General features: G+C 31.6%; 1 protein-coding gene across 4 annotated transcripts in view; it reads left to right on the top strand.

Moving 5' to 3' along the window:
* The window catches only part of Pez (protein tyrosine phosphatase non-receptor pez), a 61,283-nt gene that overhangs the window by 27,274 nt on the left and 16,809 nt on the right, over nt 1-17,200 (top strand). For 3 of the 4 annotated variants that reach the window (XM_035352356.2, XM_035352357.2, XM_035352358.2), the window contains exons 12-16: nt 90-150; nt 2,861-3,281; nt 3,906-4,118; nt 11,317-11,524; nt 15,359-15,949. In XM_035352356.2, the coding sequence (XP_035208247.1) occupies nt 90-150; nt 2,861-3,281; nt 3,906-4,118; nt 11,317-11,524; nt 15,359-15,949 (1,494 nt within the window). The remainder of the gene's footprint in view (nt 1-89; nt 151-2,860; nt 3,282-3,905; nt 4,119-11,316; nt 11,525-15,358; nt 15,950-17,200) is intronic. The other variant, XM_035352359.2, reaches the window with a different exon arrangement.

Raw genomic sequence — 17,200 nt, 5'->3', positions numbered from 1 at the left:
GATAGGTTTCATTACTTTTATAGTGAATAGTGTTTATTGTATTGTCATTTATATTTTAATTACGTATGATTCTTTTTGCCCACTTCCAGCAGAATGAACAAACTAACAGTAGGCCACAGGTTCCAATGCAAGAAAGCCAGGAATCATTAGGTATAATTCTTTTATTTTTCTTAATGTTATTCATCTAAGGCATAAATTTGGGAACAGATTTCTGCTGCATCAGTGCAAAACTTTATGGAGCAACTTTCTCTGATTTTATTTAAAATACAAGAAATAAGCAATTTATTGTAATGAAAAATAATAACAAAAACATAAAACATTTACTTTAAACACCAACTGCTAAGAAGTAAGTAAGAAAAAGCTTATTTCAATTAAGGGACCATAATCTCAATAATTTTAATCATGTTGCTATGCAAATACTCTTTTTTGCTGTGATAGGTAGAAATATTGAATGACTTATTCAAATTACAGCTTCATTTTTATGTTTTTGGGGAGTACAAGGTGCATTAGTACACAAAATTTCTGTTTCGTGAAAAAATGATGTGGCATTTTTGCCATTTCTAAGCAAATTCCATGTTTCCATCGTAATCAAGCATATTAGAATTCTGGAAAAATACTCAAGCCTCAGCTGTAAGAAGTTCAATGCAGAGACTGATGGGAAATTGTAATATCAGTGATGATAACTAAAACAGTGTTTGATGATTTATCATGTGTATTTAACAAAATACCTTCCCCATTCCCTTTTTAAATATTTCTAACTATATTTTTAGAATAAAAAGAATTAATTAAATCCTCTATATTTAGCGTTATGTTTTTAAGCAATATAGAAAATTAATATAACAATTTTTCATAAAATTAAATATATAAATGTTGAAGAAATGTGAAAGTAACTGATTACCTATCATAATGGTTTCCATTTTAAGGAAATGTGAAATATTTTATTGAACTTAATGATTGAAAGCTTTATAAAAAAGTAATTTGTTTGCACACTTGTTAATTTATCCGTATTAGTTCAGTTTTCCTTTATATGTGTACATAAGTATCTATATATTTGTATTAAAAAGTCGGGGGAGAGAATGAAAAACATAAATACTATATATATTCTGTAGTTTCATGAAGCATAAAATATTCTAAGAAATTCTTCTAATAAAAAAAAAATGGAACTACTCTGATATGCGCCCTCAAGTCGCCAAATTTCTCTCCAAACGTTTTTGGCAAGAAACTCCACGCTGCCATATTACTATCTAAATTTTTTGTCTACGTTTTTTTGAACACACAATTTAAGCTAAAAATACGAAACAAAAACGAAAAATTTAGATAGCAAAAACGTAAAGTTTCTAACCAAAAATATTTGACAAGAATCCATGTACACAGCGATATGTTTTAACTTAAAAAAACATCTACGAATGGCACAATCTAGGCAACGAACGAATCTACGAACTACTCACACCTGGCTTTAATAAATTAACATAACAACAATAAATTTCAAAGAATACCATGTACACATTCTATTTCAACTTTAAAAAAAATCTACGAATTGCACTAATCAACTAAATAAACTAATATAACTAAAATAAATTTCAAACAATTAAAATGACAGAAATTCGTACTAAAAAAACAATGAACATAACAATTCTACAAAATAAGAACAAGAATAAAATAAAATGCACTTACCATAAATTAATGCTTTTTTGAACAGCAGAAATGCCAACTTCGTTACGCCACGTAATCACTATTGTATTTATGTGACAGCCAGGCACACTACCCAGAAAAATCATATTATGGTTCACAAATAAATAAAATCGCAAATCCCGACTTCTATCATGCACAGCCACTAAAAATAATCTCCCAGACCCTCTTTCCACACCTCCAAATACCCACTGCCCCTCAACAGGATGGCCACAATGATATTTTCCTTTTGCCGAATTTCAATTCAGCAACTTCAACCATTTTATCTTTCCCCCTATCTTCGCGAACCAACGAGCTCCAGCGAAAGATTTTTCAACGTCAACAGGGTTGCCATACAACACGCAATCGCGCAAAAAACCAGCACATATCGCCCCATTTGGTGAAATTAGGGCGTATATCAGAGTTGTACCAAAAAAATTTATATAAGTTTTATTTATGAAAGTTTATTGACAAAAGTTATTTGTGTTTATAATCTTATAATGCCTTATTCATTTGTGAAAAAATTTTAATTTCATTGTAAAAGGTTTCTGTTTGATGACATTGAAGTTGCATGTAAGATATATATACTATTTCTGAGGTATAAAGGCCTTAATTATGCCACATAATAAATAAGTTATTGGTTGCACTCGGAATTCTATGTGGAAAAATGAGGTACAGATAATGGTAGTATTATTGGTATCAAATGCATGCAAAGCAGAGCAATTAGGATTTTTGATGTTACTAATATCTTTGTAGAGTCTTTCCTCATTAGGGCTGTCATGACTTGTCATGTTACATTATGCTATCAGGTTGTTATTCCAGAGGGTTTTTGATACCTTTTGTTAAATTTGGCTTGCCAATATATCAAGTGCCCACATATTGCAGACACTATACATTTACAAACATTCATGCTTTCTCCAGAATTCAAAACCACACCCAAAGCTATAACAACCAGCATGGCTAGCCACTATACAGGTTGTGACAGTAGATCTAATATTTTCTCCAGATAAAGATATGCTGAAAATCTGTGACGGTTTTAAGTGCTGTTAACTTATCAAGTTGTGATTCTGTTGAACAGAATTTTTTATTACCATTTAATGTGAATGGTCAAAACTAACTATTCTTCAAAAGTAAAAAGAAAGTCTATTTTAACTAATATTATATTGTGTAATTTCTTTTATTCTTCTTTCAGATGGTCTAGGTATTTATCATACAGATAGTGGATGTAGTGAAATTATGCCATCATCAAATACTTACAGCCAAATATTGGAAGAAAATCGCAAAGCTGACAGAGCCTCTCCTTCAGTTACATCTTCTCAATCTAATAATGTTTCATCCCATACATCGAGTAGTACATGCCTATCAACTGTCACAAATTCTTTACAGCCTGCTTATTCTCAGCCACTGCCACAGGCTTGCAATGCAGCTTGTAATGACACGTCACAGTTGCGGCGAGTGTCACTATCAGATGTTTCAGTTCACCAGCACAGCCATATAAGCCTCCAAGAAACTAAAAGTCTTTTAGAATCAAAACCAATATGTTCAGTTTTACCTATGTATCGCCAGGCACCAGATTATGATACTGCAGTAAAGCTTAAATATGGAATTCAAAGGTATGTATTTTAAACGATTTTGAAGTGCATAATTTTGTAGTAAAAGAAGTACGGTAGTTAAATAATAAAAATTGGTAATGATTAAATTTGCTTAGATAATAAAGTACGGACTATGAACTAAAAATTTTCAAAAAATTAAATGTAATGTTTTTCATATTAAAGAGTCTGTTACAAACTCTTTCCAGTTTTGAGAGCCATTACAGTATGCCACTAGAGTATTTATAATCCAGCTAGGCAAATATTGCCATTCTAAGATATGTAAGATCTTTAGTTTATTTCAATTTCTAAAATACCTGCCAAATAGCTAATTTTAAATCAATTACCATTTGACGTCGGTGAACCAGATTTTTAAAATTTAACTGTAACTTCCCAGCAAACTGTTTTGTAAAAGCAATAAATCTAATTCTTATTACTTCATGCCATTGTTTTATGACAGTATATCTAATTTACATATTTTTTAAGCATTTACACCATTATTGCAATAACTAAAAATTTTAATGCCTTGTGTTACATATCTAGATACAGGTTAATCATTTGTTTTCATTTTGCATAATTTCTCATATGCATGAATATATGTTGTTATTTAACATATTCTCTGCTCACAAATATGTTTCATTTTTGTAGTTGCAGCACAAGTGACATGTCATCTAGTCATTCAGTTCAGCCTCGCATCATTTCAAGTGGAAGTCAGGTTGATGTCTCTCATCTTTATACAGAACAAAATATCACACCTGTTCAGTCGTACAGTCAGTATAAACACTATGCTGATTTATCTCATTTGGACATAAATGAACTTAGTAAAAATATAAATGTGGCTGATTCTAATGTTTTAATCAGGTATGTAAATGTATGTTTATTAAAAATAGTTTTTGTCTGCATACTTTCATTGATAAATACGTAGCGTATTCGGAAACTAAGTACCATTTCATTCTAGCGCCGTTGCAGCGCTGTGGTAGGCGTCCCGCGCATGCGCACTAGTCTTTCTTGTTCACTGACTTTCAATTGTCGCCATTTTGGTTGCTCTATGTTGTGTTTTCAGTTTGCTGTGCACATTCAAAATGTTTAAGGCAATTAGTTCTCCCGCTGACTGTGAGGTTCGTGCTGTGATTAAATTTTTGAACGCGAGGAATGTTAAACCGGCTGAAATTCATCGTCAAGTGACAGAAGTTTATGGTGAATACGCGATAAGTGATGGAATGGTGAGAAAGTGGGTAAGAATGTTTAATGCAGGTCGAACAAATATCCACGCCGAAGCTCGGAGTGGTCGGCCTTCTGTTGTCACCGATGATTTGGTAAGGAAAATTGATGAAGCAATTCATGAGAACAGACGCTTCACAATGACAACTCTTTCAGAGGCATTTCCACAAATTTCACGTACTGTTTTGTTCGAAATTGTGTCTGACCGCTTGAATTATCGCAAACTGTATTCCCAATGGGTTCCAAAAATGCTCACTGATGTTCACAAAACAAAGCGACTTGGTAGTGGCCTGACATTTCTCACGCGGTACAGTGATGAGGGAGAAAACTTTTTAAACCAAATTGTGACAGGTGATGAAACTTGGGTGTGTCATTTCACATCAGAATCGAAACAACAATCGATGGAGTGAAGACGCACTCATTCTCCGAAAAAACAAAAGTTCAAAGTGACAATGTCATCACAAAAAATCATGTGCACTGTCTTCTGGGATAGGAAAGGCGTTTTGCTTACTGAATTACTTCCCAGAGGTGAAACCATTAATGTGGCACAATATTGTGAGACTTTAACAAAACTAAGGCGTGCCATTCAAAACAAGCGAAGAGGAATGCTCAGTAAAGGAATTGTGTTGCTCCATGACAATGCTCGGCCCTATACTGCTGGTGTCACTCAATCGTTAATTCGACAGTTTCATTGGGAGCAGTTCAATCACCCGCCATACAGCCTGGACATGGCGCCGTCCGACTATCACTTGTTCCTGCACATAAAGCGTGAGCTTGATGGGAAGCGCTTTGGATCTGACGATGACACGAAAAATGCTGTGGAGTCATGGTTATCGAAACTGGCGGGAAGTTTCTTTGACGATGGTATACAAAAACTGGTCACCCGCTATGACAAGGGTTTGATCATTGGCGGAAACTATGTTGAAAAATAGTTAAGACATGTATTTTCATGTAAAAATAAAATTGGATTCGAAAAAATTGTTTAACTATTTTTCTTTTTTTTTTTCAAAATGGTACTTAGTTTCCGAATACGCCTCGTATGTTTTGTTATGCAAAAGCATATTTTTGATTAATTAGTATACATACCAGACATACCTCCAGATATTGCATATTTGGTTCCTGCTGTCCTTCTGAGTGAGTAAGACTGTTGACAGTAGTAGTTTGACTGAGTTCTGCATTGGACATTTTCATTGTTTTCTGTATGTATAATGTGAAAGCGAGCCAGTTTCCCTTTGAAAGTAGCCCACAAAGACATCTCTTCTATTAAGCAGATATCCCTGACATGTTTTGCTCAAAACAAATAAACTTTAAAAAAATGATGTGCTTTCCTTAATAAAGTAAATGTTCTGGTAAAGTAAATCGCATATTTTGTTTTCTAATGTATGTAAAGTTGTTTTTACACTATACGTAATAAGGTCGAAAAAAGGCAAGTTTTATTTTGCTTTTTTATCATTTTTGCATTTGCTTGAATAGGACGTTTTCATTTCTTTTTAGAACTTCGCATTTAAAAACCCAGCTTACCATATGATTAGGTTTTTTGCTTTATTTTCAGCCTTAGTGTTCAATCTGTTTTTCCTGGGGTTAATCACATTCAGCTTTAAATCTTAAAATTATTAAAGTTAGATTTAATAATTTTTATAAAATTTTTTTATTTATTTACTTAGAAATGCCAAAATGTGAGCATTTGCATTATTTAAAAATTTTTGTATCTGGAAAATATATGTCTGCAGCTAATAGATGTGAAAGTAAAAGCTGGGTAAAGACTTTTATGAACGTGGTATATTACAATTATATGAAATTTATGAAATCATTGTTATTGTAAGGAAAAATTCATCAAATTGGATACTTTTGGTAATGGAGAATTTTAAATACTAGTCTTTTTTTAAAAAAAATAACATGGTGTTAGTCACTGAATACCTTAGAGTGATCCTACAACTGTCTGTTCACCTTATATTAATATATAATAGAACCTTGATCTACCATTCTTACAGATTAGTTTGCCACATGCATCACTTTTTTTTACCCTAAAGGAATATCCATATGAATAACATAATGTATTCTCGTGTTCATTTTCTCCCAGCTATCATTTGACCACATTCATCCATTGTAAGCCCACCAGCGGCCAAGTGGTAAAGTCGCTGAATACTGGTAGTTTAGTGTGAAGTTCAAATCTTGTCAATGGGCTGGCTGCACAGGCGTTATCTTTGTTTTCCCCATGTGTAACGTGTATAAGAGTCAGTTTCCCTTTAAAAAGTCCTTCACAAAGACATCCCTTCCCTTAGGTAGATAGCCCTCAAGACTTTGCAAACCAGACCAAGTCAAATGCCAAGAGCAGCATTTCATACACGGGTAATTATGCAGAAAAAATTTGAAGCAAAGTACATATTTGCCTTACTGTCTGTCTGGAGTTTTAAATATGACAGCACAATAATGCTTCACATGTGGTCTTCAGTTCTTGGCGGTATTAGTATCATTTCCAAATCTTCTTTTATTGATAATTGCAATAAATTTATTCCTGCTAGTTTTCTGAGGTTTTAGTTTTCAGTTTAGATTTACAATGAATATGAAGAAAATTGAAGAGCATCATTTTCAAGGGATATTTTGTTGTAGATTGCAATCAGTTTATCCATGTTAGTTTTTGGTTTATATCTACAGCAATGATGAGGAAAAATGAAAAAAATAAAAAGGGATATAAATGAAATATGGGAATGAAAGATAAAAAGGATCAAAAACTAATTCTGAACTTTACTAAGACTTAATTGTTTTTTTATGTACCAAGTAGAAAAGATGTGGTTAAGACATCTGAAAAAAACTCATGCTCTCATTTAAGGCAAAGTTCAACTGTATGTGCAGGATTTATTGAAAAGATTTTTTTAAACTGTAATATATTCATATTAAAAATTTGAAAAGTTATTCATTTATAATATATTATGTATTTGAACAGTATAGTAATGTATAATACTTTTGCAGTGTAATCATTTTATTGCATTCACTAGTTTCTTCTGTTATCTTGCTGAAGGGGAAAAAAGACAGGTTAAAGTTAATAATGTAATAATAGTGAAAAAGTGTTACATTAATTACCAGAATGTTATGCAAAGTAATTGAATGTTGTTTGGTTTGATGCTGAATTGCTGCAGAACTTTTTATTTGTAAGGGAGAAAAACTTAATAAAATGAGGTTTACCTGCATACTTTTAGGATATGTATTATAAATTGATTCATATTGGCAGGTGTTATGTTTTAACTTTGTAATTTTTTTTAAAAAAAAAATTATTAATCAAGTAAAAGTTTTAAAAGGTATTGCCCATTTTCTCAAAACTCTTCCTAATTTAAAAATGGAACAAGTGAAGTATAAACTTAAAAAAAAAAAAACATTATAAAATATTAATATATGCTATTAGCATCCCCAACAGCACTGCACATCGCTGCAACATTGCAAACGTGTCGCAGTAACATTGTAGGAATGGCTTAATGTCCACTTTTTGCGAAGTCACATTATGACATAGTTATCAAGTCACACTGTGACATGGATGCATAGTCGCGCTGCAACGTTGTTGTGAAATTACACTATGATATTGTTGTGAGGTCACACTGTGACATTCATGTAACTACTCATTTTGTCTTTAATATAAAGCCATAGAGTGACATGAATACAGCATAATAAAGTACCATGAATATAATGTCACTAAAGATGTAAATGGATGTCATGCAACACTGGATTACTTTTTAAATTTTTAGAGTGATGAACTCCTATTTTAGAGAGCAGGTAACTACAACAATGTTTTAATGATACAGTAAGGTAAACTTTTCAGGGTATTAAAATACTTCCATAATATTCAAAATTTTTAAATAATTGAAAATATTGTATATAATCATTTGAAATTTTCTCATCTTACTGAGGTTGTATCTCACCCTATTAAAGTTACATAACTGTAAACTAAAGTGTACAGAAAATGCAGAACGTATTACAATATATATGATGCAAAAGTGATCATATGGTCATTTTCTAACTGTAATACATTGCTAAATACTTTTGAGTATAAGCTGTCCAGAAACTACATAATTTTGTTTTCATTCTTTAGAATTTAATATTTAAAGACAGTTAATTTTTTTTCCCAAAAATTTTTAATTGTATTAAAAATATGAATTCTTATTACAGTCAAAAGTCGTTAATTCGGACACCCATAATTCGGAATGATCTATAATCCGGACCTCAAAACTAAAAACTTTCTGCGTATGCGCCGCGTTGACACATGCGCATAGGCTTTTGCGCGTGCGCGTAAGACCTTTTACGACTGCGCATATGAGTGTGCGCAAGTGCAGAATACGTTTTCGCGTGCACGTTTTATGTATAATGGACGTATAAGCTAAAATTATCTAATTATCTATTTCAGTTAATGTTGATGATTGCGTTGTTCCTTAATTTTCGAATTGGATCCGGCTTATTATTTTTTGCAGACTGTAAGAGCAATTTTATAAAAGTAAGCTTAAACTTTCGATTATATCAAATAGAATTTCCGATGTATATTTGTTAATATGTAAAGGATCTAAAGCGAAAGTATGTTTTGAAATCCGAAATCTGTTTATCAATTTCACGCTGCTCGGCGGGGGGAACGCCGGGACGTAATGAATTGGAAGTTGATCTGTCAACACTATCCTTATCTTCAGCGCAGATGTTTTTATTTTATTTGGCTTATAATTTCTTTACCAAATGTAGTATTTCATCTCGATATGCTCCGTCTTTGATATGATTTAAAACAAGTTCCTCGTCATTATAATTCACTTCCGATAGCGAAGAAAAGTGACAGAGGTTATTGAAAACGAAAAAATTTCGATTGACAAGTTAGTCGGTGTTCTCGACACAGCAATTATAGGACTTGAACAGCGGAACTTTGTAACTGAACAAGAAATTATGTCTGTTTAATAGAATTAAAGAGAAAGTATTATCACATGAAACGAAGCAAAACTTAAACAACTTACATTGAAAGAAATGTTTAATAAAGTAAACAAATAAATATTAAGCTTTTTCTTTTTGCAAATTTTGATACCCTTTAGTTAATAATTGTTCTTTATTTCATAAATTACGGTTTCATATTTTTAATTTTAGAATTTCTGCATGCCATCTTACGAGATTTAAGCTGATGATCTATAATCCGGAAAAATCGATAATCCGGAATCTCCAAAGTCCCGACGAGTCCGGATTAACGACTTTTGACTGTATATCTTATTAAAAATTTAATTTTATTTCTTAATTTAGCACCACCTCCCCCCTCTTTCAAAATAGAAATATTTCAAAAAATATTCTTTGGCTTGCAATGTTTATAATAACTATATTTCTTAATACTTTTTTCCCCCTCATTTGTTGAATTTCGCAAGTTCCTTTATTTAATCAACACATTTAGAGAGTAAAAACTTATTGTATACTGACTTGAATGCTAGCAGTAATAATTAATATATAATAACTGAAAAAATAAATTTTAAAATTATTATTAAGAATGAAGCGATTATCTTCGAGAAAAATACCAGAGATGTATGAACTTTATAGAAGCGCGAGGAAAATCAATGAAGATTTTTTTGCTATCTACAAATTTCTGCAAACATACAATGAAAGAGGCATTTGGAATTATTTTAATACAATTTTTCAGAGCAAAGATGAGGATTCGTAAAATGTGTTTTGATGTAAATATGAGGTAACATGAGGTATAGTCACTCTTGCTGTCTTTCTCCTTTAATATAAACACAAATCAGTTTTTTATTTAATTTAAATAATATGAAGATACCATATTTTACAATGCATACTTTCAAAAAGTTATTAATATAATCTAAATGAATCTGTACAACACAGAGCCATACCGTTTTGGGGTAAATCAGGCATTTGAAAGTAATGGGGCACATATACTGTATAAATAAGAATTTGGAACATAATAAAAATGTTTAGGAGAAGCAATTATGAGATTAGTTTCAGATATTAAAATCTGATGATAAGGCCCTGATGCTTTACATTCTTTAAAGTACTTCATTTTTCTTTAAACTGGACTTTTCATTTGTTTTCAAGTTTTCATTTGATTTCTTTATTGAAATCAGAAATGATTTCTAACTGTTAAGATGTCAGAAACCATCAATACATGTTGTAGCAATGATGTTATAGGTTTTTTACTAGATGGGAAATAAAGAAACAGTTTCCTTAGTATATTTTTAACTGAAGAGAAATAGATTATTTGATTTCTTTAATATAATAAAATGAAAACACAATGTGAAATGAAATATGAAAACACGTTTATGCCTTTCATTTTAGAAACTATGCAATTAAAACTGAATTTCAGTTATTTACTTAAGTTCAACTTGAAATTGGCTGTATTTATGAAAATAAAAATAATTCCACTACTTAACTTTGTAGGAATAACTTTACAACTTTTGTTAAAATTAAAAAATAACAAAAATAAAGAACATAATTAATCTGAAAGTGTTTTTTTTTTTTTTTTTTTTTTTTTTTTTTTTTTTGTTTGTTTGTTTGTTTGTTTTATTTCCTGCAGTGTCTTTAGTGATAGACAGAAATAAGGTCTTTTCTCAATGTCATATTATTTATGAGCAATTCATAATAAGTAAACCATACAGCAGAAGCCAAACTCAACAAGGTACCTAAATTTTCTTGAGCATAGGCATATTGTGCTCTAGAAAAACTAGGCACCTTGTTGAATCATTGAATTTAAAATTGCATTGAAGCATATTTTGCTAAATTTGGCTTATTTTTCAATTTTTTGTTTGTTTTCAATATATTCATCTTCTAATGTTTATAAAAGTCTTATGTTAGAATAATATTCGTACCTTCTTATGTTTAGGAACCAAGAGCACTTTTCTGCACCTAATTTACACCCACCTGTTCATACGTACAGTTCACCAGATTTAGCATCCCAAGCAGTAGCTGGAGACTTTAGTGCAGAACGAATCTTGAATGCCCATGTGATGTATCAATTCAAACCTCCACCTCCATATCCATACAAGCAGAGGTCAAGTTCAAGTACACCTGACCTTACAAGAAACAATCCAGTATGCTTATCTTTTAAACATATACTTTATTCTAATGATTATTTTTATTAATGTCATCATACATTGATTTTTTTTATTATTTAGTTTCTTAATAAAGTTCTAATATTGGATTTCAATGTGCATTGTTTTGGCTTTGAAAATTATTAAGGTTAACCTTTAACTTAATAATACATGTATTATTAAGGCTAACCTTTCACTTAATAATACATGTATAGTTGTGCTTTGTTTGCAGTATAATAAAAAATACTTGGGTATTATACCATCGACCTTGAAACTGTTGCCAAACAGCATGATTTAGCACCAAATATGGAAAAGCATAATGACTAATAACATCTATTCATTTGATGTAACCCCAATTGATTTTCGATAAGTCTTTTTTTTTAATTTAAAAAGATATAAATTAACTTTTACTCCTGTATTTTTCCCCCTTGCATTTTTGAAAAAATAATAATAAAATTTGGAAAGTGCCTTCTGCGAAACAACAAGCAATGCATTGTTTTCAAATTTATAGGATCCTACTATTCAAAATGTATATTAATGGGCATAATATAATCAGCTAAATAGAACCAATGAAACAGTAATAGATTGAAACAGTTACCTGCAGGAAGTTTATCCTCATAAAGTTTCTAAACAGGGCTTCTGGTAAAATCGAAGGGCCTAATAAATAGCAGAAATCAATGAAAATCAGTTTTTATGAAGCAGATTGAATACTGATGACTTACAAAGGAAGCATCAGCTCCTTCAGGAATTCTATATTAAAGATTAGCAGGGTTTCCACCAGCTTTTATGGTCAACTGGATAATACATAAGTGCCTGATAAAATATTTATCTGCACTGCAATTAGTAGATAATACTTATTTTCCCAGTAAACTAGATTTTCAAAGATTTCAATTTTTCTCTCTAAATTGTAAGCAACAGGTATTAGTTTGGTTCCTGAAGGCAGCGTCAAAACTGATTATTGGAGCAAATGCTGCCAGATTGTTTTTACTTAAATAAATCCAAAATAAGTTTTTATGTGAATTTTCTTGTTAGGTAAATTATACAAAAATGTCTGTCTAATAAACTATGCAGAAGTCTAGCTATCCATGAGACAATGTAAATTCATTGTGAAGATTTATATTTGTGATCAGTATTTTCATAAATTTTGTATATACAGTCAAAAGTCGTTAATCCGGACTCGTCGGGACTTCGGCGATTCCGGATTATCGATTTTTCCGGATTATAGATCATCAGTTTAAATCTCGTAAGATGGCATGCAGAAATTCTAAAATTAAAAATATGAAACCGTAATTTATGAAATAAAGAACAATTATTAACTAAAGGGTATCAAAATTTGCAAAAAGAAAAAGCTTAATATTTATTTGTTTACTTTATTAAACATTTCTTTCAATGTAAGTTGTTTAAGTTTTGCTTCGTTTCATGTGATAATACTTTCTCTTTAATTCTATTAAACAGACATAATTTCTTGTTCAGTTACAAAGTTCCGCTGTTCAAGTCCTATAATTGCTGTGTCGAGAACACCGACTAACTTGTCAATCGAAATTTTTTCGTTTTCAATAACCTCTGTCACTTTTCTTCGCTATCGGAAGCGAATTATAATGACGAGGAACTTGTTTTAAATCATATCAAAGACGGAGCATATCGAGATGAAATACTACATTTGGTAAAGAAATTATAAGCCAAATAAAATAAAAACATCTGCGCTGAAGATAAGGATAGTGTTGACAGATCAACTTCCAATTCATTACGTCCCGGCGTTCCCCCCGCCGAGCAGCGTGAAATTGATAAACAGATTTCGGATTTCAAAACATACTTTCGCTTTAGATCCTTTACATATTAACAAATATATATCGGAAATTCTATTTGATATAATCGAAAGTTTAAGCTTACTGTTATAAAATTGCTCTTACAGTCTGCAAAAAATAATAAGCCGGATCCAATTCGAAAATTAAGGAACAACGCAATCATCAACATTAACTGAAATAGATAATTAGATAATTTTAGCTTATACGTCCATTATACATAAAACGCGCACGCGAAAACGTATTCTGCACTTGCGCACACTCATATGCGCAGTCGTAAAAGGTCTTACGCGCACGCGCAAAAGCCTATGCGCATGTGTCAACGCGGCGCATGCGCAGAAAGTTTTTAGTTTTGAGGTCTGGATTATAGATCATTCCGAATTATGGGTGTCCGAATTAACGACTTTTGACTGTACTAATAAATATTGCTAGTAAAATTTCCACTAAGACTTCACATTCATGATTTTTTGCTGACCGAGGAATCTCTTCAGCTCTTTCCTATATATGTAATTTGACATAATCATCACCTGACAATCACACATTCCTGATTAGTCAGAGAACTTTTTTTAGCTTACTCACAGGTCCAGAATATGATGCATATATCATGGGTGTGCCGCTTACAATTCTAGTTGTTTGGAGGAATTCATTTCTCTGTGATGAAAAATTCTATTGCTCAATGCCAAGACTTCATTTTCTTCACATGACCTGGGCTTCATTTTATTTACTTTTTTCCATGCATTTCTTCAACTTTAGATCTTCGTTTAGGGTTCTGTATACATGGTTTCACTAGTGGAACTTTATTAAGGGATTAGGAATAATTTATAAAACTATTCCGTTACTAATACTGCATAAAATTTTATTAGTATGCTGAAACTACCATATTAACAAAGCATCAAAGAGATAGTATATATTTTTTAAATTTTACTTAAAAATTTTTGGTATTTATGAAATTGAATTATATCTATAAAATAATGTTAGATAATGTTTTTGACCAAAGCAATTTTTTTTTCTAAAAAGCAGATTTTTTAATAATATATATATATGTGTGTGTGTGTGTGTGTATGGAAAATTGAGTATGTCTCTCGCTAAATAATAAGGAATCTTCTTTTCCACACCACAGAACATTTAGTGTAACAGATTAATGTTAAGATCTAGTAGTTGTTTAGCACCTCCTTGCTCTAGTTACAGACAAAAGAAGTTTTGCCTTACTTGACATTTTTACAGTCACATGGCATCTTCTCTCACTCATGGAGTCAAAACAAAATATGCTGGAGAAAATTAAAACAAAATTAATGTCTTAATGCTTACCAGATTCAGAGTTTTTTTTAATTCTCTTCATTTTTAGTCCAAAGGGGCTTTGTCTCTAAAGGACTATTTTTTTTCATTTTGCGATTTTGCTTTGAAAACTTAAAAGCTGTTTCACTTTTCAAATCGTTGCCACCAAATACTATCACTCTGTATTATATTTGAAGAAATTAAATAATGAAGTATCTGCATAAATGTATGTATGTTTCTCGCATTGTGATAAAACAATGGTACCTAGAGCCATCCAAATTTTGAATGATGTAATCCTATTGCAAATATGGGCATCTGAAAGCCCAAATTTGGAATTTGTTTTATAATCGTTTTCATATTTTATAAAACTTTTAACAAATTTTTTATTAAAAAACTCAACGATTTAAAAGCGAGCAATGTCAACACTCTACCAGGGAGGTGGGAACCTTTTTATCTCCAGCACATGGAACTGTGAATCGAAAATTTTAAAGATATGCTCATTTTAAAATTATTTTCTGACATTGCTGTTGAACTGAATGTTATGGTTTAAGTGCAAAGAACATGATATTTAATCAATAAAGGTAACACACAAAACGTTAAAAAATTACCCTTTGGACATAATTTAAAATACATATATTAAAAATATTCTTTCATATTTTAACTTTGGAAACTTCTTATTGTGCATTATTTTTATGTGTTTATTTTTGCTTTGATAAGCTTTTTAATTTATGTTTTAAGATTTTTCTAAACTTTGCAGGTGTTACCTCCCCCATCTAGTCCTGATGTTATACTTCACAAGAATGTGGGTTTTGGATCCAATCCTATGTCTCAAAATCAAAATTTGAATCCCAAATTTCAAATAGTTACCTCTTATCCAGTAAATTTCAACCAGCAAAATTTAGCAGAATCAATTCGAGCTAAGCTTTATGAACCAACATCTGTTGGATGTGCTAAAATAGTCACTTCAAGTGCTGTTCCTCATCAAACTATTGCTTCCTCACACAAAGTTGGTACTCGAAACAGCTTACCTATTCATACATATCAAAATTATAATCCTCAGCCAACCATGATTGATAGTACTGTAAGCCAATTGACTGAATCAACACATCAAGTATCCACCAGTCATGAATCTGCATATATTTCAAGCCGGTCTTCTCCTCCAAGAAGTTCAGTTCTCACCGATGTGCAGGCTAATTTTATGTCTCCTAGAACTTTAGAATTAACAAAAAATGATGATGCACAAGCAATGGGTCCTATGCTTATTGCTGCCATGAATGGACTTAGTCTGTCAAGACCAGATATGCTGATTCCTCATATAGAAGAAACAAGAATTCCAAATGATACTCGTGTAAGTAAATTCGTATTTATTTTCATAGTTCAGTTTCTTTGGAATCTCTATAGGTCAGTGTTAGTGTTTTACATTAAAAGGCAAAATTTCCTTTTGGGATACTAGTATGTGTATAAGGGAGAAATTGCATCAGAATTTTGTCAGTACTGAAGGTTTATGCATTATTCAAACTACTGTTTATATTATGCCTTTCATCTTACATTTATGAATTGTATCTTCAACTATCTATGATACTGTGAAAGACCGAAATTGGAGAATGTCGACATTCACCGGTGAATGTCAGCACATACCAAATACGTCGGTGAAAGACCGAATATTTGATTATATTCTTGTACATTCAGACCATCACTGGTGTATGTCAACAATCACAGATATACTGTGGTGGAGGTCAAAAAGAGAAGTCGAGTTCAACAGAGGGGCGACTGTCAGTTGCCAAATCCTTTGCTCTGCTGCAATTGAAGTTATGTAGCATGTATTTGTTATATTCTGGAACACTGTTTGTCAGTTTTATGCTAGGTTTGATGGTATGTGCAGTGTTTTCTTAAATTTATTTTTTATCCAATACCCTAATTTATGTTGGATGCGAAGAACACTACATACCACGAAGGAATACGCCAAAGTCCTTATGAAGCCATGTTTGGCAAAAAGAGGCATAGCATCGTCTTTTTTGCATAGCGAACAAATCGCAAATATCGAAACCGAAAAACAACTCGAAAAAATTGCCACTACTTTTGAAACTGAAGAAAAGCATGAATAAACTGGTAATACTTCTGAAAAAAATTTGAACGGTGGCCGAAAACCATATTCCAAAGAAAAATATTGCAGAGGACTTGTAATCTACCATGTCTTCACATCAAGTTCTGACTGAAAAACGCAAGTTAATTTCTATAAAAAGAGTAGCCGCGAAAGAGAACCTTCTACTGCAAGCAACAAAAATGTTATGAACCTCACAAAAACAATTTCCTCCTGCTGAAATTAGTGATACTGTACGAATACAAGTCCCTGTTATTGACCGTGGTTGTACAGATAACCAAAATGTGTTAGCAGTTGTTGTTGGAGTAGAAGACTTCGACTTCTATAAACTTGCAAACGAAAATGGTACCCTTAACCCTCTGACTGCTCAATTTGTGGACCGAAATCGCTTCAAAAATTGTGTAATTTTTTTTTTTTTTTTTTTTAATTTTAAATCTCTATATATTGGAGAATTGAAAAATGCATTTTTTCTTTCTAGAAAATATTTTTTATATAGAT

This window comes from Stegodyphus dumicola, chromosome 2 (assembly GCF_044657685.1).
Source record: "Stegodyphus dumicola isolate Sdum_Otavi_A_Nest chromosome 2, ASM4465768v1".
Classification (NCBI taxonomy): Eukaryota; Metazoa; Arthropoda; class Arachnida; order Araneae; family Eresidae; genus Stegodyphus; species Stegodyphus dumicola.
Note: the sequence above shows the minus strand (reverse complement) of the source record. Positions and strands in the feature narration are given on the sequence as shown.